The sequence below is a fragment of the Benincasa hispida genome, chromosome 5 (genome assembly GCF_027475165.1).
Source record: "Benincasa hispida cultivar pf3 chromosome 5, pf3_genome.v1.1, whole genome shotgun sequence".
Classification (NCBI taxonomy): domain Eukaryota; kingdom Viridiplantae; phylum Streptophyta; class Magnoliopsida; order Cucurbitales; family Cucurbitaceae; genus Benincasa; species Benincasa hispida.
The window spans coordinates 10,458,451-10,471,871 of NC_143482.1; the positions used below are offsets into that span (position 1 = coordinate 10,458,451).

Sequence of the window (13,421 nt, forward strand, 5' to 3'; positions counted from 1 at the left end):
CTTTGCTTCCGCTTAAAGTTTTTTTTTTTCCCTAAAATTTCCTTCACCCCCCTCCCCCTTCACAATAACAAATATATAAACATTAATTCTTTCTTTCCTCCCCCAACCACTTTTCACAACAAGGAAAAAAATGAAATACCCGATCAATAATTATCACATAATAACAATTATAAACATATTTTGCAATTGTTCTTCTACTCTCCCCCCCCCCCCCCCCCCCCCCCAAAACACACAGAAAATATTCATAACTACATAACTAATCATAATCAATTGATGAAATCACTATACACAAGTTAAAACTAATTTGACTAATATGAACATCTGTTGAACTAATGCAATTAGGTTACTAATAGAAGAACTTCCTCCCTAGTTCTTTCTAGAAATTCATTCATTTAACTGAATCTTCTCTCGTACTCTTGATGTTGACTTTTTAACGCTTCTTCCACAACAACTCTATTTCTTTCATTCTCTCGATGTTCACTCTCCATAAGTTCTTCTGTCTTTGAAGGCATGCCTCTAGTGACTGGACATAATCTTGTGAGTATGTTTCTTTTTACTTCGAAGTGGTTTTGGTCCATACCCCATCCCTTTAATATATGTATTTTTTCTTCCGTAAAATCGTTGCCATAATTTCTTCATCAGTCATTGGCGTACTTGAGCTTTCTTGCTCTAGTTTTAAAGTAACCATTTTCTCCTATTTGATTCAAAACAAACAAATGAAGGTCATAAACATCAAAATATTTGAATTCATATTATTCGTTAAACATTTTAAATATACTTACATATGCTTCACGTGTTGCATTGTCAGCCTAGCCTTTTGCAACAGACCAATGAGTTTGGTAGAAGATGTCAATGAGACTTAAATAAGTGCCATCATCCCTTATCTTCAAAAATAGTACTCAATATTTGTAAGCAATATAATATAGGTAACCATGGATAAAGTATAATATCATACCTTTTTAGCTCGATGAGATAGAAAAGATTTTGTTCCAACACTGATTGAAATGGAATTTATTTCTACCACTTTTTGTTTTGTTTTTTTTTTTTTTTTTTTTTTCGTGCACTAGAATGTATAATTAAAAATTTTGTTTACTTATACATTAAAAATTAATTAATATTTACCTTCCATGTACAAAAATTCTCATTCCTCAGTTGTAACACCTTTATTATTGACGAGCTTGCTCTGGATCACCCAATTTTTTATAATGCTGGTTAATCTCGCTCTGTAGTCCTTACATCGATTACCAATCTCGTATTAAATGTAGCTTCTAATATGTGGTTGAGAGTAGTCCATGTTGTAACACCTTTATACTATAAGATGTACTCATGTTGCCACCTTCCATGTACAAAAATTCTCATTCCTCAGTTGTAACACCTTTATTATTGACGAGCTTGCTCTGGATCACCCAATTTTTTATAATGCTGGTTAATCTCGCTCTGTAGTCCTTACATCGATTACCAATCTCGTATTAAATGTAGCTTCTAATATGTGGTTGAGAGTAGTCCATGTTGTAACACCTTTATACTATAAGATGTACTCATGTTGCCAAATGAGTTGAACCCATCAGTAGCTAAAGCTAACCTTTCATTCCTTGGATCTTTTGCAAACCAATCAAATTGTCTATCAAAATCTTTTCATGCTTCACCATCTCTAGGATGTCTTAAAACTCCATTTACATTCAATCTTTTTTCCTTATGACATCTCATATCACTAGCAGTGTACTTGGAATGAAATAATCTCTGTAATCTTGATTTCAAGGGAAAATGTCTTAAAATATTTTGTGGAACCTTTTTTCCTTTCTTATTATGTAATGAGGATCATTGCATTGAAGACAAATTTCTATTTTCTCATTTTTTTTCCCCAAAATAACATAGAATGATTCTTACAAGCATGTATGCATGTGTAACTTAAAACCAAGTCACACAATGTCTTTTTTATTTCATAATAAGATTTTGGCATTTTGGTACCCTCAGGTAAAGCTTCTTTGAGTAATTCTAATAACATATGAAATGACTTATTGCTCCAATGATTAAGTACTTTGATATGCATTAATTTCACTAAAAAAAAATTAAGGTAGAAATCTTAGTACAACGACCAGGGTATAATTCTTCATTAAACTCATCAAACATTGATTGAAACTTACTATTTCTATCTCCCATATTCTTACTTGTTTCAACTTCGGTGGAATCTTTGTCCCCACGATGTTCAACTTCAATGTTTCCCCCACTTGTCAAATTGTTCAACAGTTCAAGCATTTCATTTGCATTATCTAAATTTTAGTGAGAAGGCTCTACATTTTCATTATGTGTTTTATCCATTCCCGTAGAGAGGACAAAAATTTGGGTGTTTACCATGATATATCCATCTATTGTATGTGACGACCATTCCATGTGTGTATAAATCACATTCAACATCACAAAGTAGTTTCATTTTGACATTTTGACACATTTTACATGGACAATGTGTAAACCCTCTTGTATCCACATGCTTCTCTGCCAAACTAATAAATGATCTTATTCTATCAGTATATTTTTCGCATAATCTATTTCGTAGTTTTATCCAACTTTTATCCATAATTTATCCTATGAAAAACACATCATATAGAAACTTATCATAAAACTCTTTAAAGTAAACAAGTGGTTTTAGATGGGACATTCATAGTTGTCCAAGTTCCAATGATAAAACTTTGGCATGGAACAACAAACAAGTGATGAAAAATCAAAACAAAATTTTGAAAAAAAAAAATAAGTGATGAATAATAGTAGAATTCAAGTTGCAAAATTCTCTTTTACTCATTACCATTATCCTCCTAATTAAGATGAAACTAAATCAAGTACCTAAAGAATTATCAGCAAAAAGAAATGGTAATAGACATCTAAACATTTGCCAAAATAGATCATGCATGGATCTATGAGGCAATAAAAAAAACTGGACCCAATCAAACCAAAACAGAGTGAACTACATCTGTACAAATTTGATAATTTAAATCTAAAGGAAACATGGTATGATTATATCACTATATCATTTGAGAAACAAAGTAAACGAACCTTCAATAAAGGGAAAGTCGGTGTGAGAAGAATGGTCACAAAAAATAAGGCCAATTAAATATTTGAGAAACAAAGTAAACGAACCTATGGATCTCCTCAACACCATTCCCCCAATAAGTATTTTTCCTTCTTCTCCCATCAAATCTAGCAACAGTCAACAAATGTAATTTAAAAAGGGAAAACGTACTTAAAAACCCAAGCTTAAAAACTCTTCAATTTTTTATGACATTATCAAAAATGATATTCAATTCATCGATTCTTTTCATGTCGTTGTGATCCTGTGACTCATGGACATATGAAAGTCTCAACAAGTAGATAGAAATTTTTAAGATTGTGGTTTTGCATATATGCAACTTTTTTTTTTTTTTTTTTGACAATATATGAAGTGGAAGGATATCGAACTTCAAAATGCAAACTTGATATCAGTTAACTATATCAATTTTTTCATTGATTTCATTTTCAAATAAAAATGGAAAAATGCTAAACAAAGTAGGTTTCAACCCTTTACTTCTAATTCCATTATTCTAGAAGTTTTCATTCAAAGCAAATTGGACCTCAATTACATTTTTGCTAAGAATTTGACTATAGTGTTTAGAAAAATATAATTTAAAAAAAGAACATTATTATTATTTAATTATATTTGTGGGAACTGTGATGGATAAATGGAAGCAATTGCTTCTTTAAATTAAGTAATGGCAGTTGGAGGTTTGAAATTTGAAGTACAAATGGGGATGTTTGTAACTTCAATTCTACACAGTTTGGTAAGTGTTTGGTATAAGAGATTTAATTGGGAAAAAGTGTTGAAATGTAAATTATATTAATGATACATAAATGTCTCAAAAGTATATGGTTCTCAAATAGCTAGGAATGGTAATGGACTATAATATATATATATAATAATTATATTTCCAATCCCATATTTATTTATTTAGTTTTCTGAAGTTTAGGGCAGTTAGAGGGACTGAATAATAATTGAAATGAATTTTCAAGTTGATTTTGGAATTTGAGATGGATTCTTTCTTGATGGCTTAATGAGGATAATCACAAAATGACAAATCTGATGACTTTTGCAATGAGGCATCCTTGATACAATTTTTTTATTGGAATAAAATCCATTTCATACAGGTTATTCTTAAATATAGTAAAATGACTCAATTTGTAATACATATCATATAAACAGTGACATTTTATTATATTTAAAAATAATTATAAAAAAATTATCATTTAAAATAAATTTTTTTCTTCACCGAAAGAGAACAAAATGCTAAAAAAAATTAGATAGAAACTATTTTTTTCTATCTTTTTCTTTTTATTTATTTAGGAAAAAATTATGTGATGATTTTTTCTTGCAATTTCGATTAGATTTTGGAGGAAGAATAATTTTATTTCTGTAATTGAGTTTGAAAATAATTATAAATAAATATTAGAGAGCTTCAAGGGTTTGAAGTGATTCACTTATGAAAGTTTAAGATTTAAATTAATATAGGTTCCGTTTGATAATCATCTGGTTTTTTGTTTTTATTTTTTAAAATTAAACCTATTTCATCTGCGGTTCTTATAATGATTTACATCTTTCTTAAGTACAATAGTTGAATTCTTAGTCAAATTCCAAAAACAAAATTAACTTTTTGAAAGCATTTTTTTAGTTATCAAAATTTGGCTTGGTTTTTTAAATAATTGATAAAAATGGATAACAAATAAAGAAAATTGGAGGTGAAAGTAGTGTCCATAGACTTAATTTTCAAAAACAAAAATAAAAAAAAAATATGATTATCAACGGGGACCATAATTATCAATTTTAGGTTTTATTAATGGATAACACTCCCCAATATTAGGGGATAAACCATTGTTTTTTCTCTCTCTTTTTTTTTTCAAAATTTATAATAACAATTTATAAAATTTTGTTTCAATAATGTTTTTGTACTTAAAAGTTAAGCTTGCTTAATGGTTAATATCAATATATTTATTATGTAATTAATTTAATTACTATTAGAAAATATCAGTTATTACTTCAACCTAAAAACTAAAATGATCCTTAGCAAATCTCCATATATGATATTATTGTATAAAAAAAATAAAAATTAAAACCTCCTTTAGTAATTATTTTTATTTTTGAAAATTAAGCCTATTTCCTCCCTATTTTTTACTATGTTTTGTATCTTTTCTAAGTACAATGGTTGAATTCTTGGCCAAATTTCAAAAACAAAAACAAAATTTTAAAAACATTTTTTTTTAGTTTTAATTTTTGTTTGGTTTTTTAAATTATTTGTAAAAAGTAGATAACAAAAAAAGAAATTTGGAGGTGGAAGTAAGATCCATAGACTTAATTTTTTAAAATGAAAAACGAAAAACCAAATGATTATTAAACGAGACCTAAATAAAATAGATCTTGTTTGGTAACATTTTTTTTCTTCAATTAAACTGCTAATTAGATTAGAAATAATTTTAAATTCTCTCCATCAATCAACTTTGTAAAATGCTTATTTAAAAGATTGTCAAATCCCATTTGTTTTGTGTTCCTAATTAACTAGTCAAAATTTACTGTTAAAATCATAGAGGGTTAAGATATAGTTGATTTCCTGTCCCAAAATCTATCTACACAATTTCTTTTTTCTTCTTTATTAAATAAACAAATCAATTAGTATATGTAGGTGTCCAAATGTTATTGCCTCAAATTTTTCTTTAAATTAATAAAATAAAATAAAAGCAAGGATGTTCCTTGGGAAGGTATAAGTGAGGTTGATGTCAAAGTTATCCTCTCATTTCAAAATTTACTCTACTTGGAGTTGGATAATTATTAGTTTATAATGTTAGCCCAATTCGACCATAATTAATTGACACGTATTACTTTTCTTAAAATTGAAGATTTAAATTTTCATTGTCGGATTGAAAGAAGAGTTATCTGACAAACAATGCAATTTATTACACACAATGTTATAATAATTTCCAAAGCCATATAGTAAAGCACATATAAAAATACTAAAAAATAGGATATAAAGTTTGGTAACCTAATTCGGTACAATATCATCTATGTTTGTGGCCAATGTATCCAAAAAAAAAATAATATAAAGTGAAACAGTTACAACGTTTACTTATCTATAAATAAACGATCATTACAATGACACATGAATAGCCTATAACTTAGTGAATAATCACTTAGGCTTTCCTAATTAACAAGAACTTCAATCTTCCACCTTCAAATGAAACTACTTTCCTTGGAAGATTTAGGCTCTACTTAAGTATGAAAATCCCTTCTCAAGAAACAATAGAACATTTCAATGCAATCTCTAGAGACATCTCCATAAAAAATAATATAAGCTTCGCAATCACAAAAAGTGGCACACGAGTAGTTTACAACAAACACACACAACAATAGACACAAATAATTCTTCAAAGCAGAACCCTAAAAAGGGTACACCAAACTCTTAAATATGCACATAAGGAGAATCAAATCCATACCATAATCTACTGAGCTCAAACAAGGAATTTTTTTTTTTTTTTTAAGAATAAACACCAAGAATTTTCCAATAAGGAAAGCATTTCTAGACAGAATTTACAGTGAGTGGGACAACTCATCAAAAATCTCAAAAGACAAATTGCAGAACATCTTAAGGACAAGATGAAGAACAAGATTATCAATTAATGCACTGAAAAAAAAATATAGTCAACACTAAAGTTCTTAGACCATTGTTTCATTTATATCCATGGTATGAATTTTTATTGACATGTTAACATTTTTAGTGACATTTTCATATTTTTATGGTTTCTACGTTGACATGAAAGGGAGAAATTGTTTTAACTTATAAAGAAATATAGTATACAGAAATTTTATGAAACATAAAAGAAAATATGATTACCGTGAATATAATATAGGGAGAAAATATTTTAACTTATTTAAAAACAAAGGCAATAATTTGTTATTTGGGGTTTTCTTTTCTCCTAAAACACAGTTTTTGTTGGATTTGAGATCAAATTTTTGATCTCTAGAGAGGAAAGTCATGTCAAATACCATTGAACTAAGACCATGTAACCAAACCATAATGAAAATTGGTATAATTATAATGAAATTTTATTGATGGATCAATTGGAATGAGCATGAATCGCAAATGTAATTGGATTGATTTTGATCGCATTTACTCTAAATTATAAATTTTGTCAAATTTACTGTTACCATTAGCTCTAACTTTACTTCTGAGGGTCAAATGGTAATGATAACGGTAGTGTAACAGTAAAAATGTCAAAAGTGAAAATGTTTCAGCTGTAACAATAACAATAATAGTAGCTGTTTTTTATTTCCATTGATCTATTACATTTTCAGTGGGGTAAACATGACTTAAGCTCACTTTGACTTGAAACACAATTTTGATCGTGGGTTGAACTTTATTTTGACTAATCAAATGAATATACCAATTTCCTAAACTCAATCTTTTTTTTCAAAAAAAAAAAACAATTAGATGATTAATTTTATTCTTTTTCTTCTATATAGGAGGATCGAAACTTAGATCTCGAGCTTCATAATATAAGTTTATACTAGTTGATTGCACACTTTATTTTGTTTTGTAAGAAACAAATTTTAAATTTCACTTTCAACTAAAAAAAGGTCGGTTTTAAACTCAAATTCATATAATGCTCCCATTGCCTCTCTTTGAAGTATATATAAATTGAATTTTTATTTTATTGCATAAATATGAGTACGATTAACCTTTACTAGATAGGACCTCAAGCTAACCAGGATTTTAACAATACTTTTTATATTCATCTAATGCAACGTAATAAATCAATATGAATCTGAAAAGTAAGTCCCATCAGATTAATTTGTTGTTGTTTACGTATGTTAAGTAATATTAATAGAATGTGGGGTATATTTCCAAATTTGTAATTGAAGAACGCAGTCCAATTGAGGCACGTAGGGTCATCAATCTGATTTATTTCAAAATCACGTGGGACTCACTAGCTGTGATTGTTAATGGTAATAGTAATAGTAAATGTGACAGATTCATATTTTTTAATAAACATGATCAGAAACAACCTATTTATGTTTGAGATTGTGATCCATTACAATAGACCTATCAACAGAATCTTATTACGATTATACCAATTTTCATTATGGATTGGTAAACGTGGCCTAAAATGTATCTACCTTATTTACCTAGACATATTAATATAATATGTACCTCAATAAATATGTATCTTTGATGATCAATAAAGTCAAAAGTTCGTATTCTCACCCTACATATTGTCAAAGTCAAAGAAAAAAAATGATCTACTTATGTTTCATGGACTCAAACATCCTCCTCTTTTAGTAAGGTAATATTTCAAAAACAAAAAAAAAAAAAGAAAAAGGTAGAAATATCTATTATATATTTTTGTGAAAATTTAATAACACTTATTTTACCGAGTCACAACCAACCCTAAACCATTTATAAGTTGACACGATGAATATCAACGATATATATTATCGTCGTCGAAATACTATTCTTATATTAGGAAAAAAAAACCTCTTTTCGAATGAAAGTTCAAATGAATACACCATTGAAAATTGAGGAAATGGGAAAAGAAATTGGGTATTATTATTTGATAGAAAAAAAACTATACCTAATCCAACAATTTGGTGCCATTCATTTGTTAGTATGCTAAACTCTTCACAAAGGTAACCATGATATCACCATTTTGAAAAAAAAAACTTCTATCTTGCTTTGAAAGGCTTTAATTTTCCTCTATAAAATCATCTCCAATTTCTATTTCTTTTGTTCTTCACCAAAACAAACTACAAAAAAATTTATTTGTGTTTAGTTCATTTTTAGGGTTTGAAAATGGGAAGATCTCCTTGTTGTGATGAAAATGGTGTGAAAAAAGGGCCATGGACTCCTGAAGAAGATGAGAAATTGATTGAATTTGTGGCTAAAAATGGCCATGGAAGTTGGAGAAATCTCCCAAAGCTTGCTGGTTTGAATAGGTGTGGAAAAAGTTGTAGATTGAGATGGACTAATTATCTTAGACCTGATATTAAGAGAGGAAAATTCTCCGAAGAAGAAGAATCGTCCATTATCAAGCTTCATTCACTACTCGGAAATAGGTATTACTTTTATTTCTTTTCTAAATCATTACTAAACTCAAAAGCTAGCTTTACCATGATTATATAGTTTTCGTAAATTAATTTGACTTTTTGTTCAAATTCGGATCACCCTCCCTAACTTGAAATTTTCGATAATACGGTATACACCAAGTTTTAAGAAATCTCTTTAATTAGTACACAAATCTATGTTTTTCTTCTATGGTTATAGAAATGGATTTAGAAATGAAATAGTGGGTTCTTGATTATTTGTGATACAAATTAAGTAGGTAGGTTACTTAATCTTGAATTCATATTTATTCGTATTTTCTTAACCTATTCACTTACTTATAGGCGAAAATTTTTAAATTTGACTACAATATATTTAATCTTTGATTTTTTTTCCATCACTTGTAGGTGGTCGAAAATCGCTAGCCATCTTCCCGGGAGGACGGATAACGAAATCAAAAACTTTTGGAACACCCATTTGAGGAAGAAGCTTTTACAAATGGGAATTGATCCAAGCACACACAAGCCAAGAACAGACCTAAATCATTTCCTCAACCTTTCTCAATTGTTTAATAATGGAATACCAAATCCTCTAAATAGTGATCAACTCAAGTTGCAAGCAGAAATAGCCAAACTTCAATTACTACAAAATCTTTGCCAACTTCTAAACCCAACCACTACTATTCCTACCACCATTAATAATGGACTTCAAAACCCTAACCCTAGCCAGTTTCAGGCCGGTTTTTCGACTGGTTTCGTGTCGGTGCCGGGTCTTGAAGATGGGGACAAGATCAATAAAGCTAATAATTATTTGGAAGAAATGGGAAATTTTGGTCATGATGTACTTCAAGCTGAGAATTATTATCAACTTCCTCCATTGATTTCAGAGTCTCCTGATGGTTCAGCTTCAAATGTCAACCAAATTGAGAGTAGTGAAACAAATCCATTGTGTTTCTCTACTAATTCAAACTCACCTGCTGCATCCTCTTCAATTTTTGATAGTTTGGAGTCTTTGATGAATGATGATGACGCAAATGGATCGTATTGGAATAATATTCTTCGGTAAATTTCGTATTACCAAGCAGTATATTTAGTACCTTTAGATCACAACTAAACTCAAAAGATCAAATTAGTAAGTTACGATAAATTTAGTTTAGACCCTATTTGATAATCATTTAGTTTTTTTTTTTTTTTTAAATTCTAAAAAAATATGTTTAAACTTTCTTGAAGATGAAAGGTGGAAACTATAGGATTTAAAATTGTTATATTTGTGTTATATGAAATTATTATTTTGTGTCTAATATCAGGAATATTTTCTTCTTTATCAACTTTTTCTATTCATTATTTTACCTTTGTTAGGTTGGGTTTGAGAAGAGCTTTAGGTTTCAGGGTGTTATTTGTTTAATTTCAAGGTAGCTTAAAGATTTGAATAATTGTTTGAAACCTAAACAATTTAAGAATATTATATACATATAGAGCCATGACATAAGATATCAAAACAAATATTCTTTAGATTGATTACATGTTCTCTGTCTCTCTCTTAATATCAAAACAAATAAGCTAACTTTTGTTTAATTTCTATTTTTTGCAGATCAACAATTTGATATATATATATATATATATATATATATATATATTCACAAAGCTTCCAAATAATGGAGAGTTTATACAAAGTGTAGCATCTCATGATTTGATTTGAGTATGGGGTGTTTGAAGGATTATTATTGTGTGGATTGTTCTTATATATTCTTTTTACAAAACCCTTTTTTAATTATATATAGTGTTCATATAAATTTTAATGTAGCTTAATCAATATGTAATATGTTATACAAATTATCCAAATTCATGTTGATGTTTAGGGTTATATAGGATATATGAAATGTATAATTAGTTCATTGCATTAAATCTTTGTGTATTTTGTTTCATCTGTATACAAATATCATTTTGATCAATATATAAAATAATAATACTTCAAGTTTGTCAAAATGATCTTAATTTAGTGGTATTAACGTGCACTCCGATCCAAGAGGTCGGAGATTCAATCTCCCATATTTGCAATTGTTGTACTAAAAAATAAGTTTTTTATATTATTATTTACTCTTTCTGCATCAATTTCAATGTATAGCAATCCCAATCATTTTTTCCCATCAACAAACAGAAAACAATTAGAGAAAAAAACATACATAATCATAACTACAACGTTAATTAACGAATCATTGGATGACAGACAAATAAGAGATAAATGATTAGTTTTGTAACGACAGAGATTTACTTGTTCAAGAAAAAGAAAATGAATGTGTGTTGACCTTTGACAATGGATTGGAAGTCAAAGTTGGCGTGGAAATTATTGTTGTTCAGGCAGCCAGCAATATAAGCATTATAAATTATACATTATTCAAATGTATGAAAGACGAGGATTAAAATATCGATATTACTCACGATTCGAAGGTTTCAATTAATTTTGTGGATATATCTATAAATATATCAATATATTATCAATATAATATAAGTATTATAATTGTTAAAATATTATCTTGGTCTCCTTACTTTAGATTTTATTCTATTTTGGTCATTGTAATTTTAATTGTTCAAGTTTAGTCACTTATATATTGTCAATAAGTCTTAAAATTAGGGTCCGTTTGGATTTACTTGAGAGAAAAGATTTACTTAAGAGAAAAGTGTTTTTCAAACAAATCATTTTTATTTAAATATTTTTGACAAAAATTGTTGAAAATACACTTCAAAAACTATTTTGAGTGATTGCAAAACACTTCAATTTTTTCAAAATGACTTTTTTTTTTTTAAATTAAACACTTGAAAATGTATTCTAAACACATCCTTAATTAGTCAATAGAGTTTGTTTCTTGTTGACTTTTTTCCTCAAATAATTTAGTCTTCAAGAAGTGTCGTCTTTATACATTGTGAAAATATATCTACAGTAGTTTCTTATCTTACATGAAATTTTGTATTATTATTTAATTGATTTTGATAAAAAAAAAAATAACTTTAAATATTAAAAAATTTTCATTTATTGAAAATAGAGAAACTAAAAGTTAAGATTCATTGTAGTAAAAAAAACTAAAATTTCAACAGTTGAAAGTATAGTGACAATAATAGAACAAAACCGAATTAAAAAGATGTGTTGGGCAATAATAGAACAAAATCGGTGTCATTATTGATATTGAAGTTATAGATATATTAATAAAATATAAATATCGACGACCATTCCTATAAATTAAATAATTTATAAAAAAAAAGTTATTTAAATTAATAATTAAGTTATTTCACTCTCTAGAAAAATGACTAACTGATATACGAGATATCTAAGATATCCATTAAACGCTAATATCAATGTTGAATCATCCTAGTTATAAATAGAACGATAAATATTTTAATGATGGAAGGATTATTTGGGAATAAAAAAAAAAGTCAAATAATTAGTTAGTAAAATGTTGGGTCTATTAGGTAAAAAAAGGAGTGATTTGCGTTTAAGACAAGTTATTGACACCATTCTACGTTCTAGAAACCTATTCTTTACCAACCTATAGCTAACTCTCTCTTTCTTATTTTAAATTATTTAGAAATTGATGAGAGATTCGGTTGGTCATATTTTAAATAATATTAATATTCGAATAAGTTGTAGTCATTTTTTTTCATTTTATTTCATCCATCTCTTAGTAAGTATTGGTCAAATTAATAGTTATCTTGAGAAATAAAAAGTTAAATATCTACCTTTAAAATTAGTATCTAAAAGTTTTTATATATCTTTAAAAAAAGGGCCAAGGAATAAGAATATGAGTCGTAAAAAGCTATAAATGTATTGAGAAGGTCTATAGAACATCTATAATTTTCCAAAGCTATTTATAAGTTTAAGCAAGTTTTTTGTCGACACGAGCATAATTCATTTGGTAATAAGACATGTAATTCCTGACAAAAAGTCATAGCATTTTCAATTTTTCACTCTTAAATTGTTGTACTAAAATAAAAGGTTGAAACAAATTGTATATAATTTGGTCATTGAGAAATTAGATTTAATTACATTCTCAATTAGACACAAAAATGTTGTCTTTAGAGACTAAATAGAAAATTTAGTAAAAACTAGAAGACTACAAATGTGTTTAAAGGCAAAGGACGACCAAAACCTATATTTCAGAAGTTTTTGTGGAAGAAAAATAAATCTTTTAAAATTTTAAGGACTAAAACTACGTGATAAAGGGAACTATCTTAATTACATTTGAGAATTTTCCTTATTCAAGTGAAACCCGCAACAGTAATAAGAATGACTCGTATTAATAAAATGATAGACAACGTA

General features: G+C 27.9%; 1 protein-coding gene across 1 annotated transcript; it reads left to right on the forward strand.

Annotated features, from left to right (window-relative positions):
• Nucleotides 1-8,785: 8,785 nt before the first annotated feature.
• On the forward strand, nt 8,786-11,005 carry LOC120078462 (transcription factor MYB41-like). The gene is made up of 3 exons (XM_039032729.2): nt 8,786-9,124; nt 9,518-10,171; nt 10,701-11,005. Exons 1-3 carry the CDS (start codon nt 8,862-8,864, stop codon nt 10,711-10,713), a joined length of 930 nt encoding a protein of 309 aa, XP_038888657.2. The 5' UTR covers nt 8,786-8,861; the 3' UTR covers nt 10,714-11,005.
• Nucleotides 11,006-13,421: the final 2,416 nt, after the last annotated feature.

Bases quoted from the DNA above. Each gene is read 5' to 3' on its own strand.
- LOC120078462 (XM_039032729.2), top strand. From the start codon at position 8,862: ATGGGAAGATCTCCTTGTTGTGATGAAAATGGTGTGAAAAAAGGGCCA. The intron at 9,125-9,517 runs GTATTACTTTTA...CATCACTTGTAG, and splicing joins CATTCACTACTCGGAAATAG to GTGGTCGAAAATCGCTAGCC.